The 26,893-nt window shown below is 38.4% G+C and overlaps 1 protein-coding gene across 2 annotated transcripts in view; it reads left to right on the plus strand.

The window, feature by feature from the left end:
- Window positions 1-26,893, plus strand: part of spegb (striated muscle enriched protein kinase b) — a 79,864-nt gene that overhangs the window by 45,307 nt on the left and 7,664 nt on the right. For both annotated transcript variants that reach the window (XM_079619550.1, XM_079619551.1), the window contains exons 6-35: window positions 69-251; window positions 4,137-4,312; window positions 4,610-4,698; window positions 5,105-5,280; window positions 6,514-6,774; window positions 7,726-7,884; window positions 7,979-8,168; window positions 8,566-8,795; window positions 8,934-9,053; window positions 10,137-10,241; window positions 11,650-11,856; window positions 11,951-12,074; window positions 13,166-13,338; window positions 13,423-13,535; window positions 14,741-14,909; window positions 15,807-15,906; window positions 17,862-18,062; window positions 18,529-18,586; window positions 18,864-18,941; window positions 19,056-19,228; window positions 19,345-19,371; window positions 19,508-19,660; window positions 19,792-19,834; window positions 20,303-20,371; window positions 20,459-23,087; window positions 23,188-23,337; window positions 23,554-23,670; window positions 24,224-24,391; window positions 26,108-26,230; window positions 26,531-26,695. In XM_079619550.1, the coding sequence (XP_079475676.1) occupies window positions 69-251; window positions 4,137-4,312; window positions 4,610-4,698; window positions 5,105-5,280; window positions 6,514-6,774; window positions 7,726-7,884; window positions 7,979-8,168; window positions 8,566-8,795; window positions 8,934-9,053; window positions 10,137-10,241; window positions 11,650-11,856; window positions 11,951-12,074; window positions 13,166-13,338; window positions 13,423-13,535; window positions 14,741-14,909; window positions 15,807-15,906; window positions 17,862-18,062; window positions 18,529-18,586; window positions 18,864-18,941; window positions 19,056-19,228; window positions 19,345-19,371; window positions 19,508-19,660; window positions 19,792-19,834; window positions 20,303-20,371; window positions 20,459-23,087; window positions 23,188-23,337; window positions 23,554-23,670; window positions 24,224-24,391; window positions 26,108-26,230; window positions 26,531-26,695 (6,729 nt within the window). The remainder of the gene's footprint in view (window positions 1-68; window positions 252-4,136; window positions 4,313-4,609; window positions 4,699-5,104; window positions 5,281-6,513; window positions 6,775-7,725; window positions 7,885-7,978; window positions 8,169-8,565; window positions 8,796-8,933; window positions 9,054-10,136; window positions 10,242-11,649; window positions 11,857-11,950; window positions 12,075-13,165; window positions 13,339-13,422; window positions 13,536-14,740; window positions 14,910-15,806; window positions 15,907-17,861; window positions 18,063-18,528; window positions 18,587-18,863; window positions 18,942-19,055; window positions 19,229-19,344; window positions 19,372-19,507; window positions 19,661-19,791; window positions 19,835-20,302; window positions 20,372-20,458; window positions 23,088-23,187; window positions 23,338-23,553; window positions 23,671-24,223; window positions 24,392-26,107; window positions 26,231-26,530; window positions 26,696-26,893) is intronic.

Here is a 26,893-nt window from a genome sequence, read left to right on the forward strand (position 1 = left end):
GAATAAGACTGTACTTTCTAGTCTTTACTATTTTGCGGGGGTAACAAAGACGTTTATTTTATATACAGTTACATGGAAGAGAGACAACATTGAGATCAAGAACAGCCCAACCCATGTTGTAAAGGTAGAGGGAGAAAGGCACTCGTTGCTCATCAAATGGACAAAGCCAGGTGATTCAGGAACATATACAGTTACCGCTACCAACGAGGTGGGCGAGATGTCCAGCAGCGCTACTCTTTTCATCAAATCAGGTGAGTGTTATGCGGTGAAGCTATTCCTTCACACTGGTGGAATGTTGCTCTGGTGTTTCTTGGCATTTCTACTCAACCGCTGTATTAGGTGACAGATCACTCCTATTGTTCATCGCATTAGTTTTTATTGGCAAAGAGCTGAATTCTGCTCAGGTTTGTGGCAACCGCCAATGGTTGCCGTCACTCATGTCGCTGCAAATCTCAAGGAAAATAAAGGAATTCAGGTTTCTTTGTCACAGCACATCGCTGTGTGCACGAACGCCCCTTCATCTTTTTAGAAGACAGCTATTAGGTGTCCTCATTTTTATGTCTAGTATCAAATCAGAAGCATCAGATCATTTTAAACATATTACTTGCCTTAAGCTAGATATTTGGTTTTAAACCATGCAGAGAAAGGTTCCAACTGAATGTTTTGAGCATATACTTTTGAGCAGCAAGGATGAGCATATTGTGTTTCCAGCCTGAGTTGAGTATGTGGGAGTTTAAAGGGTAACGTAAGGGATTTTAGAGGAGCGAATTTCAGTACCTTCAGATATCCATGTAGGATCAAAGGCCGTGAGTCACTCCGTCAACATGCAGCCCTGCAGGGTTTGCATCTTTGTGTTGGTGTTTAAATCACCCCTGCAGGGTTTGCATCTTTCTGTTGGTGTTTAAATCACCCTTAAAGCAAAATAATCATTAAATTAACCATAAAACATTTTCATCACCGACAGCTCTGTTTTGATCACTCTGTTTGGTTGCACAGTGCTTCTGTTTTGCCTCCTCTATTATTTTCTTTGTGCTTCTTTGCTTTCTCCTTCTCTCGTTGAGATCTCCCTTGTTCTCCCACTATGGTTCCGCCTGGATAGTTACCATAGCAACCCAGAGGTTAAATTGAACATATGAATTGTTTAACTGCGTGCTGGCTTCATAATGAGTGGTAAAAAAAAAAGATGGAAGCACATACGTTGATGAGACTGGACAAATTGGAATTGTTAGTCATAGTCACTACTCACTTTCTTCAGTTGCTTTGTTTAACAACAAATTTGGCAAGTGGAAGTTGCTTTCATTTGCTGGTGTTAAAAAGAAAGCATGTAATTGCATTATTATTATTATCATCATTATTATTTCTTTAGTGTTTTATTTTATATGTACATATGATAATGAATTTATCTTTGTGTATGTTGAAGTGTACAGTAAGGTTAATGTTTACATTTGTTTTTATATTTTCTATATTTTCTTTTTTTGCTGTTTTATGTTGTTGTTGTTGTGTTATTTAAATTGCATGGTGAAGCCGAAGATAAATTACCGGTACTACTTTGTGGACGATAAAGTAACTTATTCTATGTGATTTTATTTAGTGTATTTCTTTTCTTATTTTTGGTAATGTTTAACATTAGGTTTTATTTAACAAATTTTACCATGTTTCAATTCTTAAGTAATTCAGGGATCATTGCAGAAATTGCAAAAAAGAAATAACATTTGTCTGATGGAGATGTCTGAGTACATATTCTAATATTCTTCTTGTGCACCCTTGTTTGTTCTAATGGTTAGAAAGAGAAAGAGAAGCTTTACCTTATTAGGGCGGTGAATACCAGGGGTATTTTTAGCACTCCTTCCTCCATGAAACGATCTCTTAATAATCTCATATATAGTGGATCCTTGTATTACTTCATTGACAGCTTGTTGTTAAACCTGCCATTAGCCAAGTAGGCCTTAATTTTCCACAATAACACGACAGCTAGACCGTTGTTCCTGAGAAATCAAGACGCTTTTATCGACAGATGAAAGACTTGCATGAAAGTAATTGTCTTTATAGTTCATGAAACCATAGGTTTGCTGAGCTACAGCATAAGTGAGAGAGTTTGTAAGAGGCATATAAATAGGATGGTTGCTATGAGAAGTATTTTATGGCAGTTCCTTTGACTTGAATGGAAAAAAGGGAGGACATCTGCATCTGTTTGCTCTGATGTGAATGTGAGAGGTAGTGTCTTCTTGAAAGCGAGAGAGCCAGAGAGAAAGAGCAAGGGAGGGTACGGAAGGCATAGTGTCTACACCAGATTACCAGTTGAAATCTGAGGGCATTCACTAAGGTGCAAATCTAAGGTGCTGACATATTAACACAAATACTGTCAGGACTGAACATGCGCTGGTGCCCTCGGTGTCGGCTTAGTACATGGCTGAGGTCTGGCTGAAGGATCAGGGCCAGGTAGGTTTGTGTTCAAGAATTTGGGTCGCACTTTATTTTACAGTACGTGCACTTATTTTTACTTGCCTAAGAAAGTACTGGTTAATATAATGTGACTACATGGGTTAAGGTTAGGTTTAGGGGTAGGTTCAGGGTTAGTACCTAGTTCTTACCCATTTATTGTAATATCTATAATAAGTACTTAGTATGTACATGGGGAACAGGACTGTAAAATAAAGTTTGTATGGTGGATTTCCAGAGAATAGTACAATATTACAGAGTTTGACCATCCTTTCCTATTTTTTAAGCTACTTTTAAATACCCTGTTTGTTTAAAAGTTAAAAAAAAAAAACTTCTTTAGAGTAAAGTGAAATGAATCACTGTCTTTAAGCCGTTGGAGTTCTTAAAAATGTTACCGCTTTGAAATTAGAATCATACCCGAGTTCATGGTAATGTATACGTATGTTCTAAGCTGTTGTAAGAAGAGACACGGTGTCTATTTTTTCTTCTGGTACATGCATGGCCGAGTCTCACTGCACAGCTTTACTTCAGGCCTCTCTCGGCAAATGGTTTCAAGTGTTTACACGTGTATCTCGCTTAAGGAATGACTCTCCGTACTGTAGCTTATTTCTGTATGTCCATTTGTAAATCAATATCAGCAGTTTAGGTTTTAGATCGAATGGTTGCAACTTAAAGACACTATGAAATGGCTTGGCAAGCACTTTTTTCTTTCCCGTTTGTTGAAACAGGAAGTTGAAATGGGACTTACAGAAGGAGTACAGGGTAAAATAGCATTTAGTTTACATCATAGCTATGAACCTATATCCTACTTGGAAGGTAGTATAAATACAAGACAAGTCATCAATAATTTTTGTCAGTTTTGCTGTAAGAGAAAGAATGTGAATTCTGAAAGAGATGATCATCTGAAATATTTGTCAACATTTTGTTAACTTTTAGGTGTACACGAGCATATTTGTTTTTCATAAGGTGTTTTGTTTTAATGTGATCTGTCTAGATTAATTAAAGTTAAACATAAGTGTAAATTTGACAATCAAACCATTTAAAATGATTTTTAAATTAGAATTTTAAAGAAATTAATGCAAGGTTGTAGCAATCACTCAAATTTGTTGTTGTCCAGAAGCCAGTCTGACAGGTTTGATTTGTATTTTTTCTTTTGTAAATTGTAGAGTGTAATGCATAAAGCTTTAAATTCATCTCTTCTGATCATCTGAATGCCACAGAAAATCCTTTAAAAATGTCCTATAGCATATCAAATTTGTTGTTGGACACTCTTCTGAGTATATATTCTTCGTCCTCTGTTTTTGTGATGGTTTTTGAAAAGTAATCTGTCCCCTTAAACTGGCATTCCCATTATCATTGAACTTTTATGAAATTGGATTTGGGATTACAGTATCCTTTCTCTTCAGGGATGCTGGTTTGTATTCAGCCCATGTCTTTTACCCTTCACCTTTCTAATCCATTCCTCTCTGTCAGAGCCAAAGGCAAAAAGTAATTCTCTGTGAATTTCACATCTGTGATGTTTAATAGAAAACAAACAAATAAAAAAACATATTGTTATGCTGATTTATTTCATGGTGTTATTGAGATAAATGTTGACTATATTAATTGAAAATCTTACCAAGTGTGGACATTTGCAAATGCAAATCTGAAAGTACTGCTTGTAAAATCCATTCCAATCTCATTGGTGTTTCTCGCAGAGCCCAGTCAGGACCAGCGTGGGAACCTTGGTGTACCCATGGACGTCAGCAGTCCCATCACATCTGATGAGGAGTATCTCAGTCCTCTTGAGGAGGGGATGGATTTCTCCTCCTACAGGGGACCTGAGCCTAGGAGGATCGTGGACACTCGATTCAAGGAGCCTCCAGCCTTTCAGGTATCAGAGAATGAGACAGAGATTTAAAAATATTATGTCAGAATTTACTTTTACATGCACCGCTTGTACATGCACTTCATGTAAAACCCATGTTGTTTTTAAGCCTTTATTCTGGAAAAGGCGTTTAGATGCTCAAAAGTGATTGGGATATTTCTATGATATCAGAAGCTGATTCATTTTCTGGATATTTTTATGCATGTAAAATTTGTCATTAACTGCACATTGCCATTTAATATTTTTAGTTTGTTAATCTTTCCAAAAGAAAAGTGAGCCTCTGTGTGTTTACCAACGTAACAGGATGTTATTGGAGAGCAAACAGTTATAGAGGGTCAAGAGGTGACCATGTCTGTTCGAGTGAGTGGACAGCCTAAACCCATGCTTTATTGGTGCGTTCCACACTTCAAAACTTTACCTTTATTTGTTTAGACTAAACAATGATTACACTTTATTTCGATAGTCCACTTTAGACATTCTAATAATAACTATGAGTGACTTTGCAACTACATGTCGATTAACTCTCATTAGACTATTAGTAGACTGTTAGGTTAGCGTTTGTAGAATAAGTGGACATGTAAAGTTACTCATAGTCAGTAGACAGACTACTAGGGTTCTAATGTCTGCTAGTTGACATGTAGTTGCAAAGTTACGTACAGTTAGTAGAAAGTCTAAAGTGGACTATCGAAATAAAGTGTTACCTAAACAATTCATAATATAGATTTAAACAGTATGGACTGTTTGTTCATTTATTTCTTGATGGACTGACATGACAACTTTTATTTTCCCTCGTATCAGGCTGAGAGACAGAGTGACCATCAAAACAGGGCCACGGCATACCGTCCATGAGACAGAGGAGGGCAACTTTGAGATGGTAATTAAATCAGCACAGAAGTCAGACACTGGAGTTTACACCTGCAAGATCATCAACGAGTATGGAACTAAGCAGTGTGAGGGCAAACTGGAGGTGAAAGGTAAGGGCTTGTGCTGCAGTAGTCATGCATGGTTTGTGTTCATTTGGGAATCATAAGCATGATAAACCATGGAGACCAAGTGTTGATATCTCTGCATTCTTAAAGATGATGTGTGCAGTTTTTCTTTAAATGCTTTCTTCTTTCCCCGCTTAATATGCATAGACAACTAAGTATGCCATTTATAATTCATTACCCCGAAAATCACTGGTTGAGGTACTTTACATTATGAGTAGTTTGTAGCTTCGCAAAGTAGCTTCCCCAATGCAAATTATCACCTTTTTAATATTTAATAAATAGGATTTTCCAAATGATTAATGCAGCAAGATGATTTTAGTGTTTGATGGTTAGTCAGTGAATGTGTTTGAATGCATAATGTGAGGTTTTCGTCAGCCAGTAATTGTCTGGCCATATTACACATGAATCTCCTTTGGGTCATTTTGCATGGTGTGAATAGTTTTTACATAGGAAGTGCATTCATGATTGCAGAGGAGATTGTTGCATGCCTTGTTTTAATATGAATATTTTTTTTTCAGCTGTTATACAACTTTATTCTTGTACAATGAGTTCTATGCACTAAATAAAAAAATTAAACAGTCTTGCTGTTTAATGCATTTTTTGCAACTTTGCATGATTAACAAGATTTGCAGTTAATTTAGCTAACTAGCATTGAAAAGTTTGGGGGTCAATAGTTAAAAAAAGATATTAAAACTTTCATCTAAATAAAATCTGCATATTAGAATGATTTCTGAGGGATCACGTGACACTGAAGACTAGAGTAATGGCTGCTGAAAATGTAGCTTTGCCAACACTGAAATAATACATTCAAATAGAAAATGGTTATTTTAATAACATTACACAATATTACTATTTTTATTGTATTTTTGATCAGATTAATGCAACCTTGTTATAATATACATTAGTCTTGGTATACTGATCATTTTAAGAAGTCTGAAAAAGCCAAAAAACAGAGTCTCATATCTGGCAATGTTGAGTTCTGGGTATAATTTTGAGCTGATCCGTACTGAGCCGTGAACGGATTATGCTGACAGACGATGTATTAGCGTATTCATCTAATATTTCTGCTCTGCTGTACTACACAAGCTATTAACAGGCTACGTCTCTAGCAGATTAAACGCACTCAAAGACCCTGTGCACTTTAAGCTTCTCAGGATTTCCTCAAAAGGTTTTTTTTCCACACTTCTCATTGGTTGATCTTGATCTTTTTTACTCCAGCTCGTCCAGTAGAGCCAGGCCTGGCCATCATTCGGCCAGTGAGGGATGTAATGGTGAAGGCAGGAGAGACTGCCCTGTTCGAGTGTCATGTGATCGGCCCGCAGGACACAGATGTTGATTGGCTATCAGATGGGAAACTCATCCAGCCAGCTCTGTTGAACTGTAAGATGCACTTTGACGGGAAAAGGTGCAGGCTGCTGCTTAACTCTGTACATGAAGATGACAGTGGAACGTACACCTGCAAACTGAGCACAGCTAAAGGTGAGCTGCTTGGTATAGGTTTTATATACACTTTGATATCGACACATCATTAGCTATGTTTCCATCCACATATTTTGGTGAAATTATGGGATATGGCATAAAACGCACTAGATGGAAATGCCAAGATGCGCATACATTTCTAAAAAATGTGCATAAAGAACTTGAGGCAGATAAAAAAATTATCCGATAAGAAAATGTGCATGAACTACAATGGAAAGACACTTACCGAATAAATCCGTCAATGTGCAACAAAAAAACCTCACATGACTTTGCCTCAAAAGAGGATGTGCATCTCAAATGTTGGTTTGGTCATTCTGAAATGCCCGAGCCCAATGTCTGTCATCATCACAATGATTTGGTATAATGACCTCCCAGAACTGTCTTGCACGGTTGCCTTCCCAAACGCCAGGCATCTGCCTCCAAACACAAGATAACATGACAGCATTTCATCTGCGCAATCTGAGGCGCAAGTAATTTATGTTGTACACAAAAAAGAGCCAAAGTGGCTTCCCTAATTGCAGCCATTTTCATTTTTATGACAGATATTTTGTCCCAATTTCCCAGGTACAGTTCACCCAAAAATGTATATTTTACTTGTATGACTGACTTTCTTTTGCGGAACACAAAATAAGATATTTTGAAGAATGTTTCAGTGGTTTTGTCAATATAGTGAAAGTCAGTGCGGTCCAAAACCAGTATTGCATTGAAAAAATAAACACTGAGACATTTTTGTTCCATAGAAGAAAGAAAGTCATACAAGTTTGAAACCACATGAGGGTGAATAATGACAGATTTTTTGAGTGAACTGTCCCTTTACAGTAACACCAAAATAAAAAGCTATTGCATTACAGGTATGACCCTTTTGGCAAAAGGTTTCATGACGTGATCTGTACTAATTGCATGACCCTTACTAACCTGTCTGTTTTATTTCATATATCATGTAATTTACAGAGGAGCTGACCTCTAGTGCCAAGCTAAAGGTTATAGCATCCATAGAGCCCCTCTTCACCCGCCAGCTGGATGTACTGGAAGTTATCGAGGGTCGTAATGCTCGATTTGACTGCAAGGTCAGCGGGACGCCACCTCCTCGGGTCACCTGGAGCCACTTTGGTATGAGTCTAATTCCCTTGAGTGCCTCCCAGTGTCAGTCCCTGTCAAATAACATCAAGATGGTTGGGTCATTTGTGTGTCATGTCTTCAACAGATCATTCTCTGGAGGAAAGCGATGACATTCGGATCTTGAAAGAAGGAGGACGGCACTCGTTAATCATCTCTCATGTTAGTAATGAAGATGAGGGCCTCTATACAGTAGTAGCGCATAACTCATATGGGGAGGCAGAATGCGCAGCGGAGCTGTATGTGCAGGAGCCCAGACCGGCAATATCCTCTCAAATGTATGACCTTTTACTAATATTTTACTCAGAACACGTTTTTATAAGGTTATTTCACCCAAAAATGAAAATTCTCTCATTATTTACTTAATGGTTTGTAGTTCCAAACCATTAAGCTGTTATTTTGTCCTTGTAACGTTCCATATAAGGACAGTTCATTGTGGCTGTCGAGCTCCAAATAGGACAAAATACACCATAAATATAATAAAAGCATATATAATGTCATCCATAGGACTTGTGCACCATATTCCGAGACTTCTGAAACCAATAGATTGCTTTTTGCAAGGATATAAATGGTGCTTTGACAGGTTCAAGTTGACAATTTTCATATTTGGGTGAAGTGTTCCTCAAATAATTTTTTTAAATCTTTTTATGATAAATTTTGGATTATCTTTACCAGAGCAAAGCTGGAAAAAATGCCCTCCATTCCCGAGGAGCCCGAAGTGCCTGAGAATGAGGTGGAACGTTTCACCATGCCTGATTTTGTCAAGCCGCTCTATGATCTGGATGTAGTCGAGGGCAGAGAGGCTGTGCTCAGGTGCAAAGTGGCTGGCTTGCCGTACCCGACCATAATCTGGTTTCACAATGGCAAGAGAATTGATAGCACAGAGGACAGAAAAATGACACAGTGTAAGTTAGTTGATGCCACAATTCAATTCTCTTACAATCTACTGAGCCTTTCCAGAAAGCAGTCCCTATGGAAATGATTGTGTGAGTGGTGGGAATAACAGGAATATAACGTTGTTCATTTTGTTGTCTTCTCTGCAGTCAGAGATGTTCACAGCCTGGTGGTCCGCTCTGTTTGTCATGCCCACGGAGGAGTTTACAAGTGTGTCATATCCAATAAGGTGGGCAAGGCCACATGCTACGCCCATCTTTATGTGACTGGTGAGTTTAATATCTGCATGGCTTCTGCTAGCTAAGCATGACAAATTGAACATTTTGAAAAAGAGCAACTTAAAAAGGTCTGAAGCTTACCAATAGACATTTTTCACATCAATTTATGAACAATTCACACAAAATGTATTGGTCAAATGGTATGTTTAAAATTTTTTTTTTGGCTTTTAGTATGAATATGTTAGCCTTAGTTATCTATAAGCTAATACGCTCCAAACCAATGACACAATTTGCATTTAGAAGATATAAGCACTTAAAACTTACTGTCTCTCACTTAAGCCAATTGGATCAGTGATTTTGATGACATCACTCTGCACTTCAGCTTTTCATCTGATTTTCTGTCCAAACAAATTCTCTCTAGAATCTAAAGTGTCCCGCCACTAAAACTAAATGCAACTAAAATTGGTCACTTGTTCACACAATTGCTATTTTCTATATGGTGAATAGCACATAGTTCAATATAGGGGATAGGGAACGATTCAGACTGTGAAAATATGCTTTCCATTGGGGTGAATGACGTTTGGTTTCATGTTAGTGTCACATGAACCATCACAGTTCACACAGTCTGCTCTGATCTAGTGAATGTGACGGTAGCACAGAGCAGTTCATCAAATCCCAAATGTGGCTTTACTGAGCTCAACGGCTCTGCCTGAGCTATTATATAAATGAAACTCAATTGGCTATTTTAAAAAAGGAGAGGAGTTGCTCGAAATGCCCCGCCCTGTCTTCCTGTTTCAGTGCAAATTACGTCAACACGCGTTCAGTGCAAAAACGCGTTTCAAGGCACTTCAGTAGGACTTGGATTTACTGTGCCTGCTGATGCGAGTTACTCAGAGGATTAGTTAGACACTCCCAAGTTAGCAGCCAGATTGGCATCAGATAACCACAGCTTATGTATGATCTTTTCCATATCCCAGACTGTTTAAAATAACACTACGACCCACATCTCAAACTGTTTGAAATAATACTACAATTTATTTTAAGGCTGAAGCATATGCATTCATGTGTGAGAAGTAGCGAGAGACTCCTCTGGCACCAAATAAATACTCTAACTTGACACTTTTGCTGTTTTAGACATCCTTCCTGACCCACCAGATGGGGCCCCAGTCATTGAGTCCATCACTGGCAAGACTATCACGCTAAGCTGGAAGAAACCCAGAAGACTGGATTCGTCCATTGGTATAATTATGCATGTTATTTATTTAATTTAGAAACTGTTCTTGTACTGTAACTTGTCTGATTTTACGGTTTGAAGTTCCCCAAAGGAAGTTTGTTCTCAGTTAAGATTCATCTAAATATCCACTGTGTCTCAGATGTTTCCTAAAATACTTTAGGGGAAAAAATAGAGACTTTTTGACACACAGGATGGAAGAGCTATACTATGATTTGGGATAATTTGGTCGTGAAATCATTTGATGAGAAATGTTCAGTTGTCATTGAAGTCTGTCTTTTTATTGCAGACTTTGGTATCTTGGCAAATCTGAGTTCGAGATCTCTTCAGAAACTCTAAAGACAAAATCTAGATTATTGGGGGGGTTTAGAGCAAAATCGGTGAAGCAAGGCTTAACAAAAATAAGTGTGATTTCTGCACCACTTGTGGCAACAGAATTGCAATGTGTTTGTTTGGGCAGCCTAATTAGTTTCAACCAAAAGTGTAAGATTGGGATGGGCTACCTGTTTTGTGATCAACGGGAGACGGGAGAATTATTATTCTAAATTACAATTCTTTGTTTGTGCCGTTAGTGCTGCAGAAATATTGCACTTCACTTTTAAACAAAAGTCTCTATTTGCTCTCTGCTTAATCTTATTGTGGTTTTAGAAAAATAGAGATATTAAAGGATTAGTTTGCCCATAAAGGACTTTTCTGTCGTTTTAAACCTACAAGACGTTTTGATACCAATGGAGAAGTTTTAAAGGATATACAACATTTAATGGTAACTGTTTTCGATGCCGTTACAATAGAAACAAACTTTCAAAAATGATTCAAAAGCAACATAGAATATAGTGCAAAGTAAACATTTTGATGCTGCTTCATGATCATGCTTTGTGTGACAAACAGATTGAATTAAACAACTATAACTTGACATAATTGTCCTTTTTGGGTGAACTATTCCATTAAAGAGATACATTTGTGCTCTTTACTTTCAAGAGTCACTCTCTATTGGCAACTTCTCGTTATACTGAATGTTGCATAAATATTGATAGAAGAACAGTGTAGTGATGCTGGTTGGATAACAGCACGAATGGTTGACCTAACCTGCTCTAGTTTCCTTTACACATTTCCAAGTATGGGCACCTGTTGAATATAGTTTTGTAGCTCTGTTATACAGTAACATTTTATTTATTGCTTTCCAACAGACGTTCTATGTCTTAGTGTTGTTGTTGGAAACAATCGCAGATTTAATGCTGCATTGACTGTCCAAGCCCTAAAATTTTAGTGTCCTTGTTCCATACTGTCAAACACGGTTTCCTCTCCTTGCGGTGTAATTGAAAAATGGATCGGAAAGTTCGATCCATAAATAATCAGATTTCCTTTTTTGGTTATAGCTTTAAAACTTAACACGAAAGGATTGATTTATTTGTCCAGATCCTAGCTCCCTGATGTATGCTGTTCAGCAGCAGGCCCTGGGGTCGATCCAGTGGACCATCATCGCCTCTTGCCTGAAACAGACCACCTATACGATCACCAATCTGTCTAAAGGTGTCCGCTACGCCTTCAGGGTGCTATCAATCACCAGCAAGGCCTTTAGCAAGCCGTCGCCAGCTACCGAGCCAGTGCAGCTGCTAGATAGAGGTATGCCTCAGCAAACAAGGACAGCCGCAGTCAGACGGGTCAATGAGATGTATGAGTTACTGCAGGAGCCTGGCTTTTATCTCTCTGTCTGCAGGTCCGTACATCCAGGAGGCTCCTGTAATCATTGACAAGCCGGACATTGTGTATATGGTGGAAAAGCAGCCCTTAAGCATCACAGTCACTCTCAACCATGTCAATGCATCGGTCACTTGGAAGAGGTATTTTGCATTTTGATTAGCATTGAATCATTTTGCAACTGATACTTTTTTTAAAGTTATGAAACTGTTGATAAAAACTACATCTAAAGGGATACATCATTGACTAATTTAATTTGTCATCATTTACTCACCTTCATCTTGTTTCTTCCATCAAACATAAAAGGGGATGTTTAGCAGAATGTCTGAGCTGCTGTTTTACATACAACAAAAGTGAATGTGAATATGTACTTGCAAGCTTTAAAATAGATAAAGAAAGTCTTGCCTTTCCACTCTTTCAAATCATGATACACAGGATAGCTACTTATTCATTTGAATTGCACTGAATCAATTATGGAACTTATTCTTTTTTTGTTTTGCCTAATACTTATTAATAACTTATGAAACTGTTGATAAATACAAAATCGAAAGGGAGGAATCACTCAAAAAAAGAACATTGTTATTATTTACTCATTTGCTCATGTTGTTTCTTCCTTCTAATACAAAGGAGATATTTAGAAGAATGCCCAAGTTACTCTTTTACATGCATTAAGTAGGAATTTAAACCTGTAAGCTTTAAAATAGGCATAAAAGTACCACAAGAGTAATGCATATGACTTGTTTGCATTGCTGCAAATCCTCTGTATCTATAGAGTACACAAAGATATTAAACAAACTTGATATTATACAGACATGCAGTTCAAGTTTTTCCTATGCTAATAATTTGATGCTATAATCAAGACAGCACTGTATTTGTATTCCTTTATGATTTTGAACAAACCCTAATCAAAAAATTAATCTTATTATTTCATAATTTTTAACATTATACATTTTAAGAAATGTATGTTTGTGTAACTGAGGCCAGCTAGTAAGAGCTGTGAGAGTAATCGTCACTCCCCTGAATGACATTGAGGGAGTGTTCTACATTTGCATATTAAATTCTGATTAGTCTTCAATCTTATACCTATTTGCATACTGAATTCTTCTGATTGATCTTTTATTTCCTGCATCTATTTAATAGCCATATAACCTAACATATTTACACCATTCTTTTGCATTTGCAAGGACATGTGATGTTGTTTACATGTTAAGTTATTGTGGCATTATATTTTCAGAGGGGGAGTGACATTGTCTAACAGACCGGGTCTGTTTGAGTTGAGCATGCCTGATGATGACCAGCATACACTGAAGTTGTACAAGGTAAAGAGCAGTGATGCTGGTCAGCTCACTTGCGTCGCCAGCAACAAGTACGGCAGCGACTCCTGCATCCTAACCCTGGAAATGGCAGGTATGTTGCCTTTTTCAGAATACAAACTGTATGGGTATCTGTGTTATTGCACATATTCAGTCTCATTGATTTCTCTGTCTCTAGTGGCACCAACTTTTGAGTCCATCATGGAAGACCTGGATGTGAATGTAGGCGAGACTCCTCGTTTTGCGGTGGTGGTTGAAGGAAAGCCTGTCCCAGACATCCTTTGGTACAAGGTGTGTGCTTTTGTTGTAGTGCATGCACCATTTAATTAGAACATAATTTTTGTTGATTTATAGTCTATTCAATTTTTTTCTTTATTTTAATAAATCAAGATTTGGGGCAGTGAAAATCTATAATATTCAACAAACTCTCGGTTTGCGAACTAGGCATGTAAATAACAGGAAAAAACATCCCATTTAAAGGGGACTTATTATGTCTGTTTTTACAAGATGTAATATGTGACCCTGGAACACAAAACCAGTCACATGGATACTTTTTTTTAATTGAGATTTATACACCAATCCAAAGCTGAATAAATAAGCTTTCCATTGATGTATGGTTTGTTAGGATAGGACGATATTTGGTCGAGATACAACTCTTTGAAAATCTGGAATCTGAGGGTGCTAAAAATTCAAAACTGAGAAAATCGCCTTTAAGTTGTCCATTTTTAGTTTGTGATTGTGCTGCATTCAATCACAAAAATATATGTTTTATATATTTACTGTAGGAAATTTACAAAATATCTTCATGGTACATGATCTTTACTTAATATCCTAATGATTTTTGGCATAAAAGAACAATCGATAATTTTTACTCATACAATGTATTGTTGGCAATTGCCACAAATATACCCATGCGACTTGTGACTGGTTTTGTGATCCAGTTTCAGCTCCCCTTTTTGGGTAGAAGCAAAAACACGTTTTCGTGTGTGTATCTTTAAATGCAAATGAGCTGCTGTTCCCCTCCCCCCTTTCCAGAAAAGGGCCGTGCCTTTACAGCTCGTGCCTCAGATACTCCGGCAACAAAAAAACCAAAAGTTCGTGCTGTTTCATGATTCTCATGCTGTGGTAGAGGTTTGTTGTTCTCGAATCAGTTGCAGTCAGCTTAGCTGAGAGTTCTGACTTTCATCCAGATCTTGAAGTCAAACCACGTCAGCCTCTTTCCCTCCTGCTGATCTCTCACTAATGCTGCCTGTCTGATATTTCCTTTAGCCATATCACCTTCCTGGGAGCATCATCATGTCCTGTAAATCATGCTAATTTATGCTTTGAATAATACTTTTGGATATTCCATCTCCTGCCTCAGGGCTTTGCCTTCTGTTTAATTCCTCACTACCCTGTTCACCTCAAACCCACACAAATGCATTTCAAATTCAAATCACAACAGTGGGATGGCTGCTTAGTCAATCTTTTCCACTTTTTTTCCCTCTGATTTTCAGGGAGACACCCTGCTGTCCGAAAGCAGCCATTTCACATTTGTGTACGATGACAATGAATGTTCTCTAGTGGTGCTTAACACTCAAGCAGATGACTCAGGAGTGTACACCTGCACTGCTAAAAATCTGGCCGGCTCCGTGTCCTGCAAGGCTGAGCTGACCGTCCACACCGGTGAGCACTTTGCCATTAATGAAGGAGATTGTATTTCTATTTCTAAGAATTAAAATATAATACATTAAAAATATTATCTGGAAATATTCAGATGTATCTTGAATTTATTTGTATTAATGAATTAATTTCAAATAGGTTTTGTTATTTACCCAATATTAAATAACCATTTCCAGTTAATATTAAATAAAATTGTTTAACATTTTTTCACAATAAATAGAAAATGTTAACAAAGCACAACAAGAGATACCACTAAGTTTTCAGCCAATTAACAAACTGTATGCATACTTGCAAGAATATATATGATATATATAATATATACACACAGGTGAAACTCGAAAAAGTACTTATTCATTAATTCATTTATTTCAGTAATTCATCTTAAAAGGTGAAACTAATATATTATATAGATTCATTTCATGCAAAGTGAGATATGTCAAGCCTTTATTTGTTATAATTTTGATGATTATGGCTTACAGCTTATGAAAACCCCCATATTCAAAATTAGAATATTGTGGAAAAGTTTTCATAGCTGTAAGACATAATCATCAAAATTATAACAAATAAAGGCTTGACATATCTCACTTTGCATGTAATAAGTCTATATAATATATTAGTTTCCCCTTATACTGTAAGTTGAATTACTGAAATAAATAAACTTTTGCACGATATTCAAATTGTATATAATATGTGTGTATATATATATGTGTGTATATATATATATATATATATATATATATATATATATATATATATATATATATATATATATATATAGTGAATGTGTTGAAATAATACAAAATAAAAAGTGAGAATAAGCCTGTGCTTAGCAATTAATTTTATTGGCTTTCAGAAATTGTCTTTGTGATTTGTTTTGTTTTCTTGACTTTCTGTGTGTAGTCAAGGTGAAGAAAGATGACCCGATGGAGGATGAGGCGTCCATCCTAAGAAAGATGCGGAGACTCACTGATTACTATGACGTGCACAAGGAAATTGGGAGGTGAGTCATCCGCCCAGAGCCTCACTTGGACATATACCATTTATTTCTAATGATTTCCTCTGTCGGCCTAGAAATTCAGAGAGCCGACTCAATCAGCTCTCGCTGATAACAGATCTCAGGTCTTCTGACTCATCACAAACGTCTAAGGTTTAATAAAGCTTCAGCCGGATAAAGGGTTGGCACATTATTAAAAATACACTTTTGGTCTGGAAGTATGCAATTTCATGCTCTACAATCAAAGAATGATTCATCCGCATCAGAATAGGCCAAAAAGCCCTTGAAATGTTTAATGTTTTTCAAATATGGGATCCTTGCACTTCTTAATAAGGTTTGTACAGGTTATGTATTGAGTAGTCTCGCATTGCAGCATTCATTGGCCAAGGACCGCCCAGAGGCCGTCTGACTGACATGTAAAGCAAGCAATCACAGTTTGTTTTGTTCCGCGTCATGTTTAGGGGCGTGAATATGTAATGTTGATGTCCCTACAATAACAGACCAGTGTGTAAAACGGAAGTAAACGTATTTTAAAGAGACTATGCCGTGAACTTTACATATTTCACATTCTTTTAAAAATCCAGCATTTAGTTGATCCTGAGAAGTGCTTTTTCCATGAGGGGGTTATGGCGTTAGGGCATCTTTGTTTTCTTACCGTTAAAAAACGCGACACACGAATATTTACAATATTTGAATTTGGTTTTCAAAATGTTTATTATATGCTATTAATGAATCATTATATCATGCAATTAAATTGACAGATCTAGTCATCATACTCCTTAAACCATTTTAGTTTTGATCTAGTTAAGATTTGCGTCTTTGAAATGGTTCAGTATAATATGGTCAAAGCCACATTTTAAAGAGAGGGTTATTTGTTAGACACAATTGTACACCGAGCGCTCGACTGGGCGGAGAGGAGTGCAGCCTTTGTGGCTCAGTATCTCTGCTCTGCATGCTGTCGCTTTCTCTGTGCTTTAATTATAATCTTCATGGCCGACTGCCACCGTTCTATTAAGACATGCACCCGCTGCAAACTGACACATGCTACAGCGCTACACACTCTCTTCCAAAACCTAGTGAGCTTTCTGCTCTAAAAGGATGTCAAGGCATCGTAGGAGTGCTCTTTGTAGACCTTTTGGCAACATTGACCTCAGATGGTGAACAGAAAATGTTCATAATAAATATAGATTTTATGCATTCACTGAAAAGTATTGAGAAAAATGTTTAGTCTAACATTACATAAACTACCTTTCAAAAGTTTGGGGTCATTTAAATGTTCAAGTGTGTTTTTTTGTGTTTTTGAAAGAAGTCTTTTTCAACCAAGACTGCATTCATTAGATCCATAATACACTAAAACAGTAATATTGTGAAATATTATTACAATTTTCTGTATTTTATTCATGTGATGGCAAAGCTGAATTTTCAGCGTCATTACACCAGTCTTCACTCTTCAGTGTCACATGATTATTCTAATATGCTGATTTGATACTCTAGAAACATTTTTGTGTTATCATCACAATTAAGAACTACTGCTTAATATTTTTGTGGAAACCGTGAGAAATACAGTACATGGCAGTACTAATGACATAAATACATTTCTGTCAGTTGATTCATTTAATGCGTCTTTGCTGAATTAAAGTATTAATTTCTTTCACCAAAAAAAAGCTTGGCAACATGCTAATTGCAAACTATATTAGAATTGATAGTTTTTGTACAATTTAGGCCCAAATCTTTTACTATTTATTACATTTGGTAAATATAAACAAATATAATTCATCAGCAGAAAGACAAAAATAGAGGTAAAGATATTTGCTTTGACACTATCTTTTCACTTGCTCAATCTGATTATCAGTTAGTTTACTGTTACCACCTGTTAAAACAATGAATAAACCACTATTCACTCTTTCCCCAGACAAATGTTCTTATTTTCTATGGTTTGATGAGAAATGTTCTTTCCTTAGAGGGGCGTTCTCATATGTGAAGCGGGTGATACAGAAGGCAGGAAAGATGGAATATGCAGCCAAGTTTATTTCCGCTCGTGCTAAACGGAAGGCGTCCGCTCTGAAAGAGCTGAACATCCTGTCTCATCTAGACCATGAGAGGATCCTCTACTTTCACGACGCCTTCGAGAAGAAGAATGCTGTTATCATCATTACAGAGCTGTATCCTTGTTATCATCTCTGAGAGCTTTAGGGATCACTGGCCAGAAAACCATGTTTAAGTTTAAGTTCATTATTTATATATATATAAACGCAGAGGGGTCCTGGCCAAGTGTCAATATGTGACGAGTTGGGAGCGAGAATGTTTTGCAAAAGCGTGTAAACATAAGAAATATTTAAGATTCTGCACTATTTCATGGTCACAGAAGAATAAACCAAATACTAACCCATGTTTCAGTTTAACACTGAACTTAAGTTATTATGAATTTAATATAATTTATGATTAAATGGTATGTAAAATAGAAGCATTTTCAATAGTGAATTTTCAGACCACACTTTATGTACTATCTCACATCCAGTCTTGCACAATCACACTTGTTGTACACCCATCAATCACCAATGGTGTAAGGATGATGAGTTGTTCACAAGCGTTTCCCCATCACTCTGTTGTCTTTGACAATCTGTAAAGATGCCATGAGGAGCTTCTCGAAAGGCTTACAAAGAAATCAACAATAATGGAGTCAGAGGTGAGTGAACCAATTTGATCTTTCAAAGTGACCATAAAAGTTTCAAAGTGACCATTAAAGTTTCAAATGTGTGAGTGTGAACAGACTATTCTGTTACAGTTTGCCACATGTGGTTTGTCCTGGGTAATTTATCTTTGCATCCTCTAGTTATCTTGATGATAAGGAATATATTACTTTATTTCACAGATGAAAGAAGCTTTAGATTTACTCAGACAGTTTAGGCACACTCATCACATTGGCCTGACCCTATAGAAATTCTCTGAATTGTTTACTGCAGATCCGATCCAGCGTGAGGCAGCTGTTGGAGGGTCTTAGCTATCTTCATCAGCTTGACATAGTTTATCTAGACATCAAGGTAAGCATTATGTAATTTGCTGTCATCACAATTTCCTTCTATAAGTAAGCAATAATAAAATAATCACAGTAAGGAACCAATGTGTTGACTAGAATCCTCTATATTTCCGCTCAGCCTGATAACATCCTTATGGCAGACCCTACTAGTGACCAGATCCGCATATGTGATTTTGGAAATGCTGTAAAGTTCACGCCTGATGAGGCACAGTACTGCAAATATGGCACTCCAGAATTTGTCGCCCCAGAGATTGTTAACCAGACACCCGTCTCCAAGGCAACGGACATCTGGTAATGCACCTGGTCCCTCTTTCACAAAACAGCTCTTGAACAAATCTGTATGCAGCCTCTAAAGTGTCATGAATACATAAGTGTCTTTCTCACAATTTGACACTTTTTTCTTACAGGCCTATTGGAGTTCTAACATACTTGTGGTAGGGTTATGTCAAATATCTCTATAATAAAATTATTTATATAATTTAAAATTATTATATTATATATTTACCTAGAATATTCATCACTAATACCAGTATCTTCTGCTAGACTTCATCAAATAATTTTGTTTTGCAGTCTCACTGGAGTTTCTCCTTTTGCTGGAGAAAATGACCGCAGCTCTGTTCTCAACATCAGAAACTATAACGTGGCTTTTGAAGAAAGCATGTTTACCGACCTCTGCCATGAAGCAAAGGGATTCGTCATCAAACTGCTGGTGGCTGATAGATTGTAAGTGGAATCCACAGGGCTTATTTGCTGCACCATGCTCCTGTTGAAAACGTATTGTCAAGAAAATAGTTTCCACTGCTAAGAGCACTTTGTGTTAACTGCCAATTTGTTTAATGTTGTTTTATCTGCAGGAGACCCGATGCTAATGAATGTCTTCGGCACCCCTGGTTCAAGGTAACAACAGAAACCCATAGCTATCCAAATGCGTTATTTAAGTTAGTACAACATACTTTATATGCCACTTGAAGTTAATTTGGGGCGACAGTGGCTCAGTGGTTCATGTAGATTTTCTACAAACCGGAAGGTTGGTGGTTCAATCCCCGGTTCCACCTGACCAAGTGTCGAGGTGTCCTTGAGCAAGACACCTAACCCCAGCTGCTCCCGACGAGCTGGATCGCCTTGCATGGCTGACACCGCCGTCGGTGTATGAATGAGTGAGTGAATGGGTGAATGTGAGGCAATATTGTAAAGCGCTTTGGTGGCCATTGGGTTTGTGAAAGCGCTATATAAATGCAGTCCATTTACCAGTCCATTTACCAATTTAAGTTGCGAACATTTCAGAACCAAGGATTTCCTCTCTGTAGCTCTTATGGAAACAGTTGTTTACTTTGTCATTTTTAAATACATATTTCTTTCTTTTAGACCCTGAATAAGGGTAAGAGCATCAGCACAGAGCACCTTAAAAAGTTTTTGTCTAGAAGAAAATGGCAGGTAAGATAACATTAGTGACTTTTCAGCACTTAGAACATTATAGATTCTTTCCGTATGTCGTTGTAACAATGTTCACATCTCTTTTAGCGATCTCTTATCAGCTATAAATCTAAGATGGTCATGAGGTCTATACCTGAGTTACTGGATGACTCCTCCAGCCATATTTCCATTGCTGTTCCACGACATCTGAAACAAAGCTCACCACCACCTTCATCATCTTCAGATTCGGATGAAGACATTGATGAGCTGCCTTTTATCCCAATGCCCCTCAACACTGAATTCTCAGGATCTAGAATGTCACTGACTGAAATTGTTGGGGATGATGAAATGACAGGTAGACCAAACGGAAATGCTGAGAGGCCTGCTTCAATCCATCAGAAGTCAGAGCCGATGGAAGTGGAGACGTCAGAGAGAGAGGGTGGAGATGCAGTCGCTAGGGGTAGAGCCAGAAAGAGGTCAACGCAAGAAGATGAAAAAGGATCATCTGATGAAGAACCAGCAGAACTGGCCAAAAGGGCAGAACAGGCCAAGAGACCAATGCGCAGAGGTTCAAGCATGGAGTCAGATGAGCCAGAGGGAGCACGTCGCAGAGGAGAGTTGCGCAGAGGTAGCTCAGCTGACAGTGCCCTACAGCTCCACATTAAACCAGAGGAGGGCACTGAAGAAAGCCCAGCCGATGGAAGTAGAATTCTACAAAAGTCAGTATCTATGGAGATTCCAAGGAGAAGCCCAAGCCCAGGAGCTGCAAAGCTGAGCCAGGAAGACTATGCCCTGAAATTAGAACTGATGAGGCAGAGACTTCTCAGGGGTGGCTCTGTTGACAACAAGATGAGCGGATTAAGAGGCCCATTGCTGGAGACATTAGGTATGGGGGATGAGAAGCGTTTTGTGAGGGGGTCTCGCCTAGGTAACCCTCCACTTGTTAGAGCAGCATCCAGTGAGTCACCTAGAGATGACACCCCAAAGACCAAGATACTCCGCAAAAGTGCTTCCTTCAGCCAGGGTGATTCAGAGCCCATGCCATTGCACAGACGGATTGGAGCACCTCTAGAGATCCCACTGGCACAAATAGAGGAGAGGCGGCTGCAGCAAGCTATATCTATGTCTGCTCTCACAGAGCCTGTCAAGGATTCACGCCCCATCACCCCAAAAATTCATACGCCAGAACCAGAGAGACATGAGATGGAGAAAATTGAGGAAAAAGAGCCAGCAGTCTACAAGGACAGTAAATCCGAAGAAGTCATTGTTGTGTCAAAGACTAATGCAGATAAAGTCAGAAGTGTTGATCAGAAATCTTGGGAGACTGATGCACAAGAGAAGGACCAGAGCAAGTTAGAGGAACCCAGTAAAGAGTCTGAAAAAGTTGCTGAAATTAAGCAGAAGACCCCAGTAGCAGAGGAAACAATCGAAGAAGAGGAAGATAAAGAAATAGAGGATAAAGAGCCAGAGAAAGAAATGGAGCCTCTTGCTCCAAAGATTGAGGTTAAAGAAGTTGAGGAATATGTAAAGGCATCAACAAAGTCTCCAGAGATCATTTCCACCAGCTCAATCATGGTGACCCCAACAGCTGCCCCAACTCCTAGCCCCCACAGTGTCGTCTCAACTTATGTGACCCCATCTCCCCCTGCACGTACAGTGCTCCCAGATGGTAGGATGTCTGCATATGCCAGTATCATGCAGACCATCATGGTACCATCTGTCCAGGCATCTAGCCAAGCTGATCCTGTTCCTGTCCCCACACCTTCACCAATGTCCACCCCATCATCGGTTCCAGTCTATGCACCCATTTCCAGACACATCTCTGAACCAACACTTTTATCAGCTTCTTCATCCAAATCAGATCTTCATCAAACTACTGAACATGCTGCAGTCTTTTCTCGGGTTGCCTCAACAGAACACCCTCCCAAAGAGCCAAGTCCTCCTAAGACTCCCACTCGTGCTTCCCCTAAGCGAGAGCCATCTCCTGGAACCAACATCCAGGACCTTGCATCTGAGGAGGTCTTTGAAGCTCGTTTCAAAAAGCGCGAGTCCTCTCTCACTCGTAGTCTCAAACGTTTCTCTTTTCAGAAGACTGAAGAAAAGCCCACCACTGTTGCTCCTGAAACTGCAGAAGAAATGTATCGCCCAGGGCCAATTGGTGCTCCTTTAGAGTTTGTGCCAAGGAGGTTAGAGGAAAAGTCTAAATCAGTTCAGGATCTCCGTGAGGCAGAGAAGGACCCTGGATTTATGAGGAGACTCTCCATGCGCTTGAAAAGGACCCCATCAGTGGAGAGGCAGGAGGAGAAGCTCAAAGAGGAGGAGGCTTCAGCACCCAGGCGACGTCTGTCCTGGGCACTGGGACGGAGGGGATCCCAAGAAAAGAAGGAGATTGAAATGGTGAGGTTGGATGGAGGTCCTGAGCCTCCCCCAGAGCCTGAGTCCAAAGCACCTTCGGAGTCACCTATCCTTGCGATACGCAAGAAGATTGGCAGTACCATGGCAAGCTTATCCACAAGGATTAGGAGCCACTCTGAGGACAGGAAAGAAGACAATGAAGGCAAGACGGAGCTCAAGAGGACACCTATATTTACCAAAATGCGTCGTTCCACCTCCGAGGGGGGCAGTCTGAAGAGGATGGGTGTCCCACAGAACCAACTGGCTGTCCAGTCAGGGAAAGGAACCTCATCAGAATCTCTCGATTCCATGTCAAGCATCCAATCAGAATCAGCTGTTAAAAGTATGCCAGTTTTTCCTGGTTAATGTTCTTATTACATTAACTCTTTCATGTGGTTGTCAATTCTCTTTGAAGTTTAAAGACCACAATTTTTCTTTCCCAGGTGCAGATATTGAGCGTAGATCACGGTGGGACCGCTGGGGCTTGACAAGGGGAAAAAGGGAAAAGACAGTTTCACAACCAGACATACCAGCTTCCATTGCTAGGGAAAATGGCTCTCTCCGCTCTCGCCAGTACACAAGTCTAACATCTGGTATATTCATATTCTAACATCCGTTTGTTTTATTTGCGTATTTCACTGTAACGTCTGCGCAAAAAGAGACATCTGTTTGATGACTTCCTGCTTTGTCATAAACATTTACATATATCATCAATGAATCAATTATGCATATAGACTTGCTTTGGCACAGCTGTTGGAGATAAATTATAGTGCCTGTCTTACTTTTTCACTGATTCTCTCAACGATTAGATTTCCCTCCTGTGTTCCATATCAAATTGAGGGACCACGTTCTCTTGGAGGGAGATCCTGTCACTCTCAGCTGCCTCCCTGCTGGCAGCCCTCACCCACACATCTCATGGATGAAAGGTCTGATTCAAATTTTAATATTAGCTTTGATGGGACTAAAGATAATAGAATCTGACCTAAATTGAGTACAATATGCTTAACAGCTGATTATAAAATAACTGTGCTATATTGTAAGTGTATTGTCTCACTTCTGTAAAGATTTTGTTCACTGTTAGCATAGTGTCTTTCAGTCTTTCATTTCATACTAAAAGATTATTAAATGCATACTTTATATTTCTTGGTATAATATTCTTAATTGTTTTATATATATGAAACAATAATTATAAAACAATTAAGAACATTATACCAAGAAATATACAGTATGCATTTAATCAGGATCTGTACTGTGCAAAACCACAGATCCTAGAGGCCTTAATAGTCCTTGTGCTGACATAACCAAACCTGTTTTTTGGCTAAATATCTGTCTTTCCATCTCAAAGTAACACCACCAAAGTCTAAAATGTCAACATAAGCATTAGAGAACATGGGATTATGATAACTTTAAGATTATGATTTTGGAAAAAGTTAAAGTTCTCAACTAACATTTTTGCTTTTCAACTTTGTGTATTCTCAGATAAGAAACCACTTGAGATTGATCCAAGGATGAACATGATATCCTGCCCTGATGGGAGACAGCTGCTGATGATAATGAAGACCACCAAGAAAGATGCAGGCCTTTATGAATGTGTGGCTTCAAACGCACTGGCCTCTGTCACCAGCTCATGTGTTGTGTCCCTTGCTCGTAAGTTGCATGCATCAGTTTTTACACATTAGTTTTCTCAACTTTGACATGTCACTGGACACGCTCACGTTACATTGCCATAGTGAAGTAGCCTCAGATCTCTCTTTGAAAGCGAATGAGATCCAGTCACTTTGCAGCAATAATAGCTCTGTCAGTGTGAAAACCCCTTAAAGGGATAGTTCACTTTGAAATTAAATTTTGGTATGTTTTAGCTTACCTGAAATGCATCCAAGATGTAGGTGTCTTTGTCTCCGCAATAGTTTCAATTTTGATATTTTTAGGTCAAACCGTTCTTGTCTGTCAGTCATATAATGCAGGTATATAGGTACCGTCTCCAAAAGCATGCAGAGATGTCTCTAATAGCATGCAGAGAAAAGTCCAAATAAAAAAATTCCCCATCGTAAGTGCACATTGATGGCCTAAGACACGAAACAAGCGGTTTGTGTGATAAAACGAACAGTATTTATATCGTTTTTATCTCTTTTACACAACGACGTCCATCTGATCTGTTTACTTAGTCTGCGCAAGCGCCATAGAGCGCCGGAAGTGATCTCTCGCGCGTGTACGTCACTCATTGTTTACACCAGAACCTATGCACAGAACAGAGATTGTAGGTAGGACGGCTAATAGAAATGGTACTAGTTTGCGCTTATCCGGGATGTTTAAACCGATGTAAAAAAACACATTTACATAAGCTCGCGCAAACTCATCCGGGAGACCACTTCCGGAGCATTCCGGCGCTTTACGGCGCTTACGCAGACTAAGTAAACAGATCACTTGGACGTCGTTGTGTAAAAGAGATAAAAACTATATAAATACTGTTCGTTTTATCACACAAACCACTTGTTTCGTGTCTTAGGTCATCAATGTGCACTTATAATGGGGAATTTTTTTATTTGGATTTTTCTCTGCATGCTTTTGGAGACGGTACCTATATACCTGCATTATATGACTGACAGACAAGAACGGTTTGACCTAAAAATATCAAAATTTAAACTACTGCGGAGACAAAGACACCTACATCTTGGATGCACTTCAGGTAAGCTAAAACATACCAAAATTTTATTTCAAAGTGAACTATCCCTTTAAGGAGGGAATAAGAAGAGAAGTACCGTTCCAGAATTTCTCAGAAAAGTAAAGGCTAGAACAGAGATGAAAGTGGGACACAGTGAAAGAACAGTTTAATTTATTTTTTAAGAGTTAGTGCATAGCTCACAGCTAGACTCAGGAAGGAGCTCTTTTTGCCTTGAGAACAGAAATGCCATTGGCTTTCTAAAATCGTGAGCACTGCTTATTTTGCAAAGCCATTTTCTCCTAACAGCAGGTCATAAATTATTCACTTCTTTTTGTGCTTCAGAGCTGATTAATATGGAAAGGTGACTTGCAAGCAGAGGGGCAAATATCATGTAGTTGCCTCACCGGACACAGTTTTTCTGTGTTTAGTGCATTTATGTGTCTATTATGATATCATAAAACAAAAAGAAAAAACTCAATGTTATTTGATTCATATCAAAAGAACAGCATTTACAAATATTTATAAATGTTTTGTAACATTACAAATATATTTACTGTCCCTTTTGATCAATTTAATATTCTTACTGAATTAAAGGATTACAAAAACTACTGACAACAACATTTTGAATGGTAGTAATATTTGTCAAGACAGATCAACCAAATAAGAATTTCTAGTAGTAAAAACTGAATATTATTCTGTAGGTCTGCCTAATAGTCCTGGGACCCCTGAGGTTCCTCAGAAATATAAAAACACAGCCCTGGTTGTGTGGAGACCCTCAGACACCACGGCACCATGCACCTACTCTCTGGAGAGGAAGAAAGAGGGTTAGTGGACATCTTTCTTTATTCATCTTGCTTTGGTTGATGATTTAGATTGGGGTTTGTACTGTAATGTTTCATTAATGTTTCATAATGATAATACTGTTTTGCTCCACTCTTAAAATCCATTGATTTCCCAAATTATAATTTTTTTCTTACTATTAGTTTATTTCATATGTAAACATTTTTAAAAAATGGTGGTGAATGTAGAGGAAAGACAGTTATCTCTCCTTCTACTGCCCTCTTTTGGAAAAGGATGGGTATTGCAACCAATTCTTCTTCTTTACAATATTTATTTTCCTACAGGTGAGACTAACTGGCTGATAGTAGCCACAGGTGTGGCTGACTGTTACTACAACGTCATGGACCTTCCAACTGGTGCCACATACAGGTTCAGAGTTGCCTGTGTGAACAAGGCTGGCCAGGGACCTTACAGCAACTTGTCTGAAAAAGTGGTCCTGGACTCAACAGGTGCACAAAAGTTTTGTCTAGATCAGTGATTTCCAACTGTTGAATGCTGTCAGGAGCTAATAATTCACTAAACACCACAATATATTTAACATATTCGTTGCAAGTGAACCCATATTCAATGTATTTGGGGTTGTATTTTCTTTTACCATTTTAGGATAAAAAAAAAATTCCACAAAAACTACCAAATTTCTCTAGCTT

The sequence above is a fragment of the Phoxinus phoxinus genome (assembly GCF_949152265.1).
Source record: "Phoxinus phoxinus genome assembly, chromosome: 7".
NCBI lineage: Eukaryota > Metazoa > Chordata > Actinopteri > Cypriniformes > Leuciscidae > Phoxinus > Phoxinus phoxinus.